The sequence below is a fragment of the Leguminivora glycinivorella genome, chromosome 11 (genome assembly GCF_023078275.1).
Source record: "Leguminivora glycinivorella isolate SPB_JAAS2020 chromosome 11, LegGlyc_1.1, whole genome shotgun sequence".
In the NCBI taxonomy this organism is placed as follows: domain Eukaryota; kingdom Metazoa; phylum Arthropoda; class Insecta; order Lepidoptera; family Tortricidae; genus Leguminivora; species Leguminivora glycinivorella.
In genome coordinates, this window is record NC_062981.1 from 5342715 (window position 1) to 5356092 (window position 13378).

General features: G+C 40.5%; 1 protein-coding gene across 1 annotated transcript; it reads right to left on the minus strand.

The window, feature by feature from the left end:
- Positions 1-3134: 3134 nt before the first annotated feature.
- Positions 3135-12342, minus strand: LOC125231313. Its single transcript, XM_048136754.1, has 10 exons — positions 11667-12342; positions 10456-10627; positions 9216-9826; positions 8839-9007; positions 8025-8160; positions 7379-7484; positions 5620-5714; positions 4638-4763; positions 4164-4284; positions 3135-3327 (listed from the first exon to the last, which is right to left on the minus strand). The coding sequence occupies exons 1-10, from the start codon at positions 11819-11821 to the stop codon at positions 3135-3137; spliced, it is 1884 nt and encodes a 627-aa protein (XP_047992711.1). The 5' UTR covers positions 11822-12342.
- Between the last annotated feature and the right edge of the window lie 1036 nt (positions 12343-13378).

The following is a 13378-nucleotide window of genomic DNA, read 5'->3' on the forward strand; positions in this document are numbered from 1 at the left end:
ATTATTTGAGTTTTTAAGTGTGTATATGTTTCTTATAATTTACACTATACATCAAATACACATGTAAACAGCTAAGTCCAAACAATACACATATATGAATACATACACATCGCTATTTCTGCTTACATTTATGTTACATTACAATGGAAAACAGTATAAAATCCGAAAAGGTTAGAGGAATAAATTATATAAAAAGCGTAAAATACATTAAAGAAAATATTTTTATAAAATTAAATTAAATATTGATTTTACTACTGAGTAAATAGCTCAGAAAATACGGTTTACGCGTGATACTGATAAATGTTAAAACAATAACCATAGACTAAGATTAGAGAGCACCATAATTTAGATAATTGTGAGCAATTTCTTATACATCTTTTCTTAAAATGCAGTGAATTTGTTTCAAAAGTAATCTTTATCTGACAACTTATAAAACTAGGTAAATACTAATCAAATTTTCTCGCACTAAGGGTTATACCTATGTCAGAAAAATATTGGATTTTTAACAGTTAAGATATTCAAGAACTTTGTTTGTGTTGAATGTGATTTATATTTTATGCACTACTATGTAGCACATTTCGTACCTACTTCATTTTAAAGGTATCTGTTGGTATAAGGCAGATGTGATTCGAATTAAAAACTAAGTACCTATACTGACTAGAAATATATGATTACGCGATGTTGCGGAATAGGCTCCTTTCCTATACTTAAAATAAAATATTTTATGCAGTGCACGAAATAAAGCACCAGATAATTAGAAGAAAAATATGGACAGTGGTTATGTTTAGACATAATTTCTATTTAATAAGTTAAAGAGAAAGATATAAAGTAAATGAATAGACCGTGACGTCAGTCCTCAGTATTTCATAGTAATTTAGCAATTCGTTTTGACAGTTCTTAAAAAGAAGCTGATTTGACTAGTAGGAAACTAGCCTATTTCATTAGAACTATTTTTTTCATACTATACTGAACTGTCACCGCAAACATCAGAACAACAGCGCCCTCTTGACAATAGTCATATGTTTCTGGCCAGGCTTTAATGTCAATGTGAATAGCTCCTATGATGGGATGGGCTGCCGTGTCATATTTAAATCTGGATTGACAATGATAATTGTTTTGACGAATTTTGTAGAAATTCTATTATTAGTGTACAAAGTGAAAAAATGGTTAGAGAAAATACCTTTCTTCGCCATTTTAAACTCTAAACTAGTGCGTTTTCACATTATCCGATCCGACATCGTGTGTGTGACCGATATCGTGTACATTAAAGACGCCATCTTTGACATTTTTTTTGCCTTTGAAATCGGATCGGATAATTTAAAAACGCTCTGTCAGTTACACGTATATTCTGTTACATTTTTACGAAAATACATACGGTGAGATCCCTGTTACCTTTATATCGAGAAAATATATAGGAAAGAGACCGAAGCCAGCCACTGCGGCATACATTTATACACATATACTATGCATATAATTAGCCTACGTTCTTATAATCAACACGTAATTACAAACCAAGTTTAACTTTCTACATTTAAGGAAAGATAATAATATTATACTGTATACTTCTAATTTTTAAAATATATTGCTACATATACACAACAACATATAATTATGTTACTTGTACATTGTGTATTAAGGGCGGAAAGTGAAGGATTACGAACGAGAGGCTGTTGGAAGACGCCGAAGGCGGAGGGCTTTAATAACTCGAGTTTGTAATCTTTCAGCCGCCCGTGATATACACAATATTTTTCATCACACTCGCGAAGTAATAACCACATTTTAAAATAAATGTATTGAAATACCTACGCTGACATTTAATAAATAAATAAATAAATAAATAAATATTGGGGACACCTTACACGGATCAACTTAGCCCCAAACTAAGCAAAGCTTGTACTATGGGTGCTAAGCGACGATATACATACTTAAATAGATAAATACATACTTAAATACATAGAAAACATCCATGACTCAGGAACAAATATCTGTGTTCATCACACAAATAAATGCCCTTACCGGGATTCGAACCCAGGACCGCGGCTTAGCAGGCAGGGTAACTACCGACTGAGCCAGACCGGTCGTCACTGAACATTTGTCATTTTTTTGTCATTTTGAACATTTGTCCGCCATCTTGTAATTTTTGGCAGGTCGTGGAAGGCCCCATCCAGGTATTCACTTTACCGCCCTAGTGCGTATCAGTATGCAGGTATGTAATAACACCGTTTACGAGCGAGTGTGATGAAAAATAAATGTCATAATATATTACTTTCAAAAATTTCCAGTAAAGGTACTATTAATCCTTTAGTAGTGTACACTCACCATAGATATATCTGTGACCAGAGTTACAAAACTTTACGTTTGTATGACACAACATGAAAACCGCCATTTTTGCAGTTACAAAATTATACTCAATCTGAAGTTCACAATAATCTTAATACTGATGTCAGAAGAGATAATTAATCAAATGTAAGAAAATCTACGATTAAAATGGTTAGGTCACCAAAACTGACCAAGACATCAAAAAATCTATGGAAAGTTGTAATTTGTTACCCTTTTTAGGTATTCTGAAATTTCTGAACCCCCTTTAATATTTACTGCCAGACCAAAAATGGCGCACTATTTCAGAAACCGATCGTCGCCTATAACTGTTATTTTAGCGACCACCCGCCTAGCGGGTTGTCCGGCATCGGCATAGTTTACGAGCGCCCACCACGCGGGTTCCTGGCAGTGGACGTGTTAAAATTATTCCATGTAGAGAGGCCAAGCTAAACCGACAACGATTTATATAGAATAATCTTTATACGTGTAAAGTAATCGTCATAATTTGATAGTAAGACGATATCTCTTAGGCCCATATTACATTATTAACTTAGGCCCATATTACACCGACGATGGCGGTGAGCGGCAGCCATACGTGTGAATGAAAAGTCCCATCGCCGAGTCTCGCTCTAATGTATGGCCGCCGCTCACCGCTGTCGCGCTTAGACCAATGTTGTGGCAGGGCCGTAAGTGCATTTATAGCAACTTTATATTTCAACATTCCATTTCTTAGTGACACGATTCAAACTCACCTGCACGCCTCTTTGGGTAAAACCGGACAACACGTCAGGGTGGCAGGGGCAATAATAAGACGCCTAGTGAGCCCACGCCATGACGACCTTGCTGAAGGGCACGAAGAGCGCGGTGTGGCCCGCGGCGGCGAGGAAGTAGCGGCGGCCGCGGTAGGTGCCGTCGTTCCTGGGCGCGCCGGGGCACGCCGCCAGCGGCAGCTCCGCGCCCACCACCACGCCGCTTGTGGCCGCCGTGCCACCCGCGATACCCACGTAACTATTGGAATAAAAAAAATCACTAAGCACACATAAAATTTTAATCCATACTAATATTATAAATGGGAAAGTGTGTGTGTCTGTTTGTTTGTCCGTCTTTCACGGCAAAACAAAGCGAAGAATCGAGGTGATTTTTTAGGTGGTGATAGTTAAAGGGATGGAGAGTGACATAAGCTACTTTTTGTCTCTTTCTAACGCGAGAGAAGCCTCGGGCAAAAGCTAGTAAGAAATATTTAAGACCGTTAGGTCACAGACGTCGCACTCGTCACAGTATAAGACCAGTACCTAGTAACTTTTCTAACAAACGTATGTCGATCGATGTGCTGGAACTGTTGGAGCTGACGCGGTTTTGCCGGAATGCCATATGGCTGGCCTACTATAGTTCATGCACGATCTGCTCAACAAATGGTCTCGCCGGAAGATCAGGGGCCCGTTTCTCGAAAGGTACAAGCCTTGTATTACAAGTGTGTTTCCATGACAACCCATACGGTACCATGCGCGGATCCAGGGGGGGGGGTCATGGGGGGTCATGACCCCCCCCTGGAGCCTGGGCTGGCCATACAAATAGACCACGTGACCCCCCCCCCTGGGCACGAAGCTGGATCCGCGCTTGTACGGTACCTTTCGAGAAACGGGCCCCTGCGCTGACCTTATGGTTAGTTAGCGTTATGCTGAGACGGAACTATTTTGTGGTAAACTATTTTATTCCTACTGTCTTTATTTCTTTTTTTTTTCTTTAACTATTAAAAGTGTTCGTATTGTTGTGTTGTTTTAAATATGTTTGTATTGTTATGCTTGTTTGTCACGAATAAATGATTCGTAATTTCTGTCACTCACCGCACGCGGCCTACAGCGATACGGCCGTGAGGAGCGATGAGCTTCACTGCGTGTCCCAGGCGGAGCTGACGCGGCTCTGCTGGCACGTATGGCTGGCCCACTATGCTCTGCGCGCGATCTTCTGCGAAAAAAAAAATATTGACTTGAATAGGGAACATTCTAGCTTGGTTGTAGCACATGATCGACGTGTTGATCCTCTGTCGCACTTGTGACTTCGGACCTAAGTGTGAAGGGAGAAATCGCGACTTACATCGCTGTAGGTACTCTGTAAAGTAGGCCCGCTTTGCAAAATACTATATTTACATCAATGTCATACAATTTTTGAGAACACCAAACGGCGTTGTTTAAAATTATAAGGAGCATTTTTTCAGAAATCAAACTATAACTGGAGAAAAATTGCACAGAACTGGATTCACTTTGGATCGCTGCGCCATGGGAATAAGTGACTTGCACTATAAGGGAAACTCTACTAACGTTCTATGGAGGTTGATCGCAGGTTATCGATGGAGCGGCGGAGATACGTCTCAGCTTCCTCCAGTAATTCATCAGTATCGTCGCGTCGGAAGTCAGGCAGCGAGCCACGCCACTGCCGGCAGTCCACTGCGAATAATAAATCAAAATATTTATCTAACCTTTAAATTAAAGGTTTTGAGTCGAAACTCAAAGTAAGTGCGTCAAAACTATACAATAAGTTCACTATGTCCACTAGCTTTCGTCATTCTAACACTTTACAAGTGTAAAGGGCCAAATTGACCCCATCGAGCAGTGAATTTTCATAAAGTACGCCCTCTAATTTATTTATATTTTAAACAGTGAATTCGGCTAGGATTTAGATACTTAACCACAAAAACTATATTTGAATCGTATCGTAATCAATTAATCATATTTTACTCGTTTACGTATTAGTAGAAATATCCAAATATTGTTTCTACCTCTATGACAAGACCTTTAAATTAGCCTGAGGATGAACATGATGAATGAAAGAAGCCTGCCTTGGTCGAATGAATGAGAATAATATATTTTTCCCCTTACTAGCTCGGAAACAAGTGTTTTGTCCTTTAATACCAGCGGGTAAAAACGCATTTTATCCACTAGTGGGTAAAGTAATTTGACCTTGAATAAAGCCAAATTAACTGCTTTAAAATTGATAAAAGTAGGTGAATCTAGTAATTAAGAAGATTTACCACCCGTGGAACTACTGGAAGCAGTGATAAACGCATTTTTTTGCGTTGTAGTTTCCTCGCTATAGTGAGGGGAAAAGTTTTGTGTTACACTCGGGTGCAAATGTATTTTAATTCTCGTGTGTTAAAAAACTCACAAGTTCAGGATTCTATTCTCGAACCACTCGCTTCGCTCGTGGTTCAACTATAGAATCCTTTCACTTGCTCGTTTTTCAATTCCACACTCGGCGTTAAAATACAACTTTGCCCCCTTGTATAACAAATAACTATATTACCTTTGGATGGCATTGCGTAGTGCGGCAGGCGGTCGTAGCTCCGGTCCATACTTGTGCTTGGGGAGCGCGACGAACGCGCCAAAAACTTGGTGTAGCTGTCAATGTGTACATGTATGTGTTAATACTCAATGAGGCATTTGAGGATAACCGCCTCAAAACCTTAGATGAAAAGCGCCAATTACGAAAAGAGAGACCTAAGCCCTCCTACGTGTACACGTATATCTACCTCCGCTGGCGAGCTTTGTTGCCACCCGTGCCAGCGAGTATTTAAAAGCAAGTTCGGCCTGGCCAGCCACATTAGAGCACACGCAAGGAAACGTCCGTAAGGCTTATTTAGGGTCGCCGTCATCGAAAACGATGAGGAGGACTATATATAATACTCAATGAGTGTCTACACTCTGAGCTTATTTTATTACCGGCGTTGCAGTAAACGATTTGATAATTTCACATTGGGTGGCTTAGTAATTGACAATGGTCAATGGGTAAGTAAAGATTAGTTTATAAAGGTTTTATTTTTGAGTAGGTACCCATGACAGATTTAAAGTATTCTGCCCATTCAGCTAGGGCTTAGTACAGTCAGCAAACAAGCTGAAGCTGTGAATACAGACAAAGTGCCAATATGTATACGCACATTAATGTACCGGCAATAAAGTTCTGTACAAATATTTTTGGCACTTCGGCTGTATTCATAGCTTTGTTGCTGACTGTACAATGCTTTAGGCTAGATTTAATTCTTCTTCTACTTTAGTTTTTCTGGTTTACCAAAAAAAAAAACGTTCTGTTTAAACATTCGCCAAGATTCAGCATAGGCACGTCAAAAACACGTTACAAAAGCTAAAACGTGAGTTTCATCCTATAGCGGTATAAGATCGGTCGCCTGTATTGAAGCCCCAAGAAGTCCTGCTGGTGCTACGCTGTCTGTATCTATGCCTTGCAAATTCGTCACGTCGTCTCTGTAAATCCATACTAATATTATCAATGGGAAAGTGTGTGTGTCCGTTTGTTTGTCCGTCTTTCACGGCAAAACGGAGTGATGAATTGACGTGATTTTTAGGGTTCCGTAGCCAAAATGGCAAAAACGGAACCCTTATAGTTTCGTCATGTCCGTCTGTCCGTCTGTCCGTCTGTCCGTCTGTCCGTCTGTCACAGCCGATTTACTCGGAAACTATAAGTACTACAGTGATGAAATTTGATGGGAATATGTGTTGTATGAACCGCTACAAAATTATGACACTAAATAGTAAAAAAAAAGAATTGGGGGTGGGGCCCCCCATACATGTAACTGAGGGATGAAAATTTTTTTTTCGATGTACATACCCGTGTGGGGTATCAATGGAAAGGTCTTTTAAAATGATATAAAGTTTTCTAAAAAACATTTTTCTTAAAGTGAACGGTTTTTGAGATATCAGCTCTCAAAGTCGTAAAAAGTATGTCCCCCCCCCTCTATTTTTATAACTACGGGGTATAAAATTCTAAAAAAAATAGAGGTGATGCATGCTAATTAACTCTTTCAACGATTTTTGGTTTGATCAAAGTATCTCTTATAGTTTTTGAGATAGGTTGATTTAACTGTAATTTTGGTTAAGTTATTGGTTTATTATATTTGCTGCTACGGAACCCTTTGTGCGCGAGCCCGACTCGCACTTGGCCGGTTTTTTAAGTGGAGATAGTTGGAATGGAGAGTGACAAAGGCTACTTTTTGTCTCTTTCTAACGCAAGCGAAGCCACGGGCAAAAGCTAGTCAAAACATAATACTAACTTGGAGTGGTCGGAAGGGATGGACTCCAAATCCATGGAGGCCCGGAGACCGAGCGCCCAGACGGGGTCCGCGGATCGCGATAGCTCTGGCACCATCGACGTGAATCCTGCAACCAAGTAAGGATATGGTTGATAAACCTAGTTGTAAATGAAACTGATCCATTTTTTCCATTATTACACTATGATGTTGAGTTCTACATGTATCCACTGAACACGCCTACCATATATAACCGGTGGACACTCTATTTAATAATGCAAACATTATAAAACATGGAAAAAATCAGTCGAGGTTTGCCCCGCTGTACCTTACAAAAAAAAACTTGCGAAAGCAAAATTCGGTGGCAGACGACGGTTCGGTGCAACCGACCCTGAGTAACAGATGTGCTGTGGGTTGTGGGTGTCTTCAGGGTCTGCAGCTCTAGCGACTTTCAGAAGGTGAGTCACCAGTCTGGTTCGCAGTGGAATGGCCACGTTGCACAGTTGGACGTAGTTTAGGAAAAATTATCCAATCCACAAAAAAAATTTCTTAAACTATGTCCAGACAGGCAAGTATGTACTATCGTACTTGCAAATAGTGCGATAGGGGCGGACCGATGTTTTATCGTCTATCACGCGACCATGCTATCGGTGCAGTTGAGGTTTCTTACCAATGTCACTGAGCAAGACGCGTGTGTCTTCAGCGACCGTCGGCGCGGCTAGTTTCGGAGCCGGCACGGTGAGTCGCCGCGTTGGCGCGGAGCGAATTGGCAACGTCGGCATTATGGATCTTGATGGCAGGGATATCTGTGGACAACAAAGACGTTTAAATTTTCAAAGTGGAAAATCTCTGCCTTGGGTGAGTCTTGTACCCTTGTACCTCACTGGTGTCCGGATCGATCCTCCGGCGCTCTGCCAAGTGAACTGAGCCATCGGTGGTCCAAGTCATATTGGAAATTCATCAGTTAGAATGCGCCAATCATGCTAAATATAGTGGCATCGATTTCAGATGTTGCTGCTTGTCAAAAACTTAAATAAGATGTTTATTTGATGGTATTGTTTTTCCGTTAAGGTGTCATTCATATTAAGTCACGCAAAATATCGACTTTTTCAACTGACTGTTTTACTTGAGCCAGATGTATGTATGTAATAGACTACATAAAAAAATGGCATTATGTTTAGTCCGTCAGTTAGATCGTCCAAAAACACTGAACACATATTTTTCGCTTTTTCTAATTAATGAAAAAATACAAAGATATAGAGCATCAAAGTTCCAGCGTGGGGGCTTGTGACGTCACTTCTAAGTAAAAATTGTACCTAGGCGTGACGTCACGCGAAACTTCAACGCACTGCACCGTCGTCATTTTTCATTTACGAGAAAAAAGAAAAAATACGTGTCTAAAATTCTTTGATTATCTAACTGACGGACTAATTAGTTTTTTTTGTCGTCTCGCCTATTATGTATGTATGTATTGGTACCTTTACCTTGCTAGCCAGGTACTGGTCGGAGCTCCACCGGTTGGGTAGTGCGCACACGTCAGTTTGCGCGCCCGACTCGCGTCGCGGGGCGCCCGTCTCGCGCAGCACGGGGCGCGCGCGAGGCCCTAGGGCACCCGCCTTGAGGGGCCCGCGGGGAAGGCGGTAACCTGCCGGTCTGTGAAATAACACATATAAATTAACATATAAAAAATCCGAAATCCAGAACGGCGGTACATAAATCATAGATAACCTAAGAACTAATACTGACTAGCCTGAATAATCGTTATGTTTAACCCTCGAAGTCCAAGCAATCACTTTTACATTTCATTAAAATAGAAATGAACTTACGAAATAACACATAAGAAATAGATACAACAACTAACCTGTACTGAAACGGATTCGGGCAAGTATTCCTCCTCACATTATTATACAGATCGTCCTCCGAAGTCCCACATTTCGAGATATCCCTCTCAGCGAACACAGAAAATCTATGTCCAAAGTGGCTAGTCTTATGAAAACTATCCACACTTTCATCCCTATGAAGTATATCCATACTAGACCCAAGTTCGAAGCTCGAAGACTTTGTGTTATCGAAGCTTAGGCCTCTGTTATACTCGCAGGTTAGACTGTCAACGCTGTCAAGTCTTCTAGTGCTTGTGTTTGGGCTCCGTTTGTAGAGGGTGTTATCTGAGCGATTATCGCAGCTTTTTAAAATCCCTCTGCCTGGGAGATCTAAGCTCCCTTTGCTGTTGAAAGCTACATGACGAATTTCCTTATCGTTAGGGAGCGATACTCTTTTAGCTCTCAAACTCGAGTCGGCTAAGACTCCCTGTAAGGCGCTGTTTTCCTGGTTCTCGTTTTCAGCGTTGTCTGTGGTCTCTCCTGGTTGGAAGTCAGGGTCTAGTGTGTGGAACTTGATGAGGACGGGCGTGGAGTGCGTCGTGGAGGCCGAGGGAGGCCAGTGGTCGGTCTCCCGGATGGATACTAGGTCCTCCTGGGAATACAAATAAAGTGGCTGGGAATAAAAATCTGGGCTGGGTCGCCAATGTCGCCATATAAAGGTCATCAACAATACTTCAATTTTGTGACAAGGTGGAGGTATACTATTATTTCTTAACCCTGACTGAAATGATATGTTGATATTAGTATGGTAAGATAATCGGTATTACTTTAACGTTCAACACGGCATAAGCCATATTGATATATGATCAACTACGAGTTAACTGCACACTACAAATAGCTGCACTGAAAATGTTGAGACAATTGTTAATTTCAAACTTAATTGCACAAAAACTAAAATTAGGTACTTAATGCCTTTAGGCATTCTTTCCCAGTCAACCACAAACAGAAGTTTGTGAAGCTGGGTGTTAGACGGACTTCGGAACGACGTGCGAATCGAATTTGTGGCAAAAAAAGTTAGTATAGAATTGCTGGGATAACAGTAAGAAGAAGACTGACCGTGTCTAACGGCTCAGCCACGACATTGGTCTAAGCGCGACAGCGGCGAGCGGCGGCCATACATTGAAGCGAGACACAGCGATGGGACTTTTCATTCGCACATATGGTTGCCGCTCACCGCTGTCGCGCTTAGACCAATGTCGTGGCTGGGCCGTAAAGCGTTACCTGCAAATTACTCATATCTTTAGACTCGTCGGTAGTGAATATGAGTTCTATATCGTCGACCTCCTCCGACTCGTTGCCGCTCGCGTTCTCCGTCTCTTTCTCGTCGCCACGCGGGTCTATGGGCGTGGTCACGCCTTCGCTAAACACAGAGTTGTCGCCTTCCGAGAGAGACCTGGAAATAGAAAAATAATATATCCGAACGTTTTTTTATGATTACCTGACTAGCAAACAATAATTCATGTTTGCCTTCCACATTGTTCAATAAATTATAAATCAAGTAAACTTTTGCAATCATAGGAAATGGAACCAGGAAAGTAATGTCCACAGCAATATAAAAATCTCCTGGGAAATTAGTAGGTATGTTCGTACTATTGACAGTTAGATATTGAACTATAATATAGAATTGGTACATTGCAGTCTTAGAGATAAGATTCAATTTTCTTGAGCTTTCGCTTTTTTAATCAGCTTCGATTTTTTTTTTTTCATAATTACATATTTTATAGGAATGTAAATTAAATGGGAACTGCAATAATATAGGTGTACATATTATTATGGTGTATCATCATACAGAATGTATTTTTAGACTTTTTTCCCCTCACTAGCTCGGAAACACGTGTTTTGTCCTTTAATACCAGCGGGTAAAAACGCATTTTATCCACTAGTGGGTAAAGTAATTTGACCTTGAATAAAGTGAAATTAACTGCTTTAAAATTGATAAAAGTATGTGAATCTAGTAATTAAGATGATTTACCACCTGTGGAACTACTGGAAACAGTGATAAACGCATTTTTTTGCGTTGTAGTTTCCTCGCTATAGTGAGGGGAAAAGTTTTGTGTTACACTCGGGTGCAAATGTATTTTACTTCTCGTGTGTTAAAAAACTCGCAAGTTCAGGATTCTATTCTCGAACCACTCGCTTCGCTCGTGGTTCAACTATGGAATCCTTTCACTTGCTCGTTTTTCAATTCCACACTCGGCGTTAAAATACAACTTTGCCCCCTTGTATAACAAATAACTATTAATCCGCCATAGTAATCATGAGCAATTTTTACTAGGTAGGGTTGCCAAAATTGCAGGATTTTTTTTTCTCTCCCATAGAGATACAAAAATACAAATGGAAAACTACCTCATCCTCAAATAAAAAAAATGTCCAATATTACCTAAACATGAAGTTGTTTAAAAAAGAGAAAATGGGTTTATATTCATATTCACCTTAAACTCAAATTGTCAACATCCAAATTCAGTGTATCCTTCCTCCGACTTCTCTCTACATGTTCTTTCACCACTAAATTTTCTTCAGAAGTGATGCGGACCTGCACATCAAACTTATCTGTCTTCTTAGTGTCACCGTCATTCGGCACAGCCATTTTCACACTCTCACAAACTGTATTCACCCTACTCGCTTTTATATGCTCTGTATCCTCAAAATGTTCTTTACGGTCTTCAAAATGGAATGATGCTTCTGGGTCTCGTTTCTCAGTATCTTTATCTTTCTTGCCTTCAACTGTTGAACCACTTTCAGAAGTTGTACTAGAAAATTCTGCACCTTCTTTCAATGTGCGCACTTTTATTTGTACATCGAATTTGGATAAGAGTTCTAGTTTTGTCTGAAAAGTAGGCTGACTGTCTTTTGATTGTTTGTTATAGCTAGTTAGGCTCACCGATTCTTGCACTTGCGAGGGTTGCTCTTCTACGGATGATTGTTTTTCATCTACTGATGCCTGTTCACCAATTGGTGAATTGTTCTCAGAATATTCTGTAGATTTTACTTCTTCCTGATGAACTGATTCTTTATGGGTCTCTGAAGAAACTAATTCCTCTTCCCTATATTCAGAATCAGGGTCTAAAGTCTCTATGGTACTGTTTATTTCACTATTAACAGTCTTAATCACCACTTCACTTCCACTATAGTCATCTACATTTTGAGAGTGAGGACTGTAAGTCACTTCAAGTTTCACTTTTCGAGAAGCCAAGTCTTCGGGATCAGAATCTATAATTTTACGCCTCAAGATGTGATTCTCCAAGGTCAGTTTCTCTATAACATCAGCATACTCTATGCAATGAGAGTGCTGCTCGTATTTCTGTTTGAGCTCCTTCAATTCGTTCTTGGATATTTCCAAAGCTGTCCGGAGGGATACCACAGTCTGGTGCAGGGCCCTCACAGTGTCCAGGTGCACCGCCCCAGCCGGGACTGCCTCCAGCCTGCCGCTATCCATTCCTTAATGCCCGCCGTCACTCCAGCCGACAACATCCCATACATGACTACAGCTATTCTTCCAAACACTTTAATTTACAAGCTCAGAAGCCTCCATCGCCACGCCGATATTACCAGACCTTAAATAAACAAACAAATTATAACTTCATAATAATACTCACGAAACTGTCACGGAATCACACTTGAAAATTACTTACGATTGACCCAATTTGTCGTTCGACAGTACGACCATCAGCGACGATTCACGACGCATTTTTAGATGCTTATCGTGTCTCGTACTGGTTCCGAGATCCACCAACGTACCAAGGCACAAGTGGGGCATGCAATCGATAAAACAACTCTACCCAGGCAGAGCTAATTAAGCTTTCAAAGCCCTCAAAAGTTAGTTCGGCGCGGCGCACAGGTGGTACGGACAGCTGATAAGGCTTCAACACGTAAGGTTGTAATTAAGCCGGGATATTATCTTTAAATCGCTTCTTCAAGGTTGTAAGATATAACTATAATTATAAGATACTTGAAAAATCTCTTGGCTTAGTCCTTGTAAACAAATCAATAATTCAATTTGCTGTTCGCGGGCGCAAATGTGATGGAGAGAGTACTATGCACCATCTTTGTCTAACGCTGTCATAATGACAACCAATTTCGTATTTATGGCCGCTAAAACTTGCGCTCAAACAGATTAAGGAAACCATTCATGAACATTACTTAT

Coding starts and splice junctions, on each gene's coding strand:
- LOC125231313 (XM_048136754.1), bottom strand. CDS start 11,821: ATGGCTGTGCCGAATGACGGTGACACTAAGAAGACAGATAAGTTTGAT. Junction 7,485..8,024: donor CGTCTTGCTCAGTGACATTG/GTAAGAAACCTC, acceptor ACTTGGTTGCAG/GATTCACGTCGATGGTGCCA. Junction 4,764..5,619: donor CTACGCAATGCCATCCAAAG/GTAATATAGTTA, acceptor TATTATTCGCAG/TGGACTGCCGGCAGTGGCGT.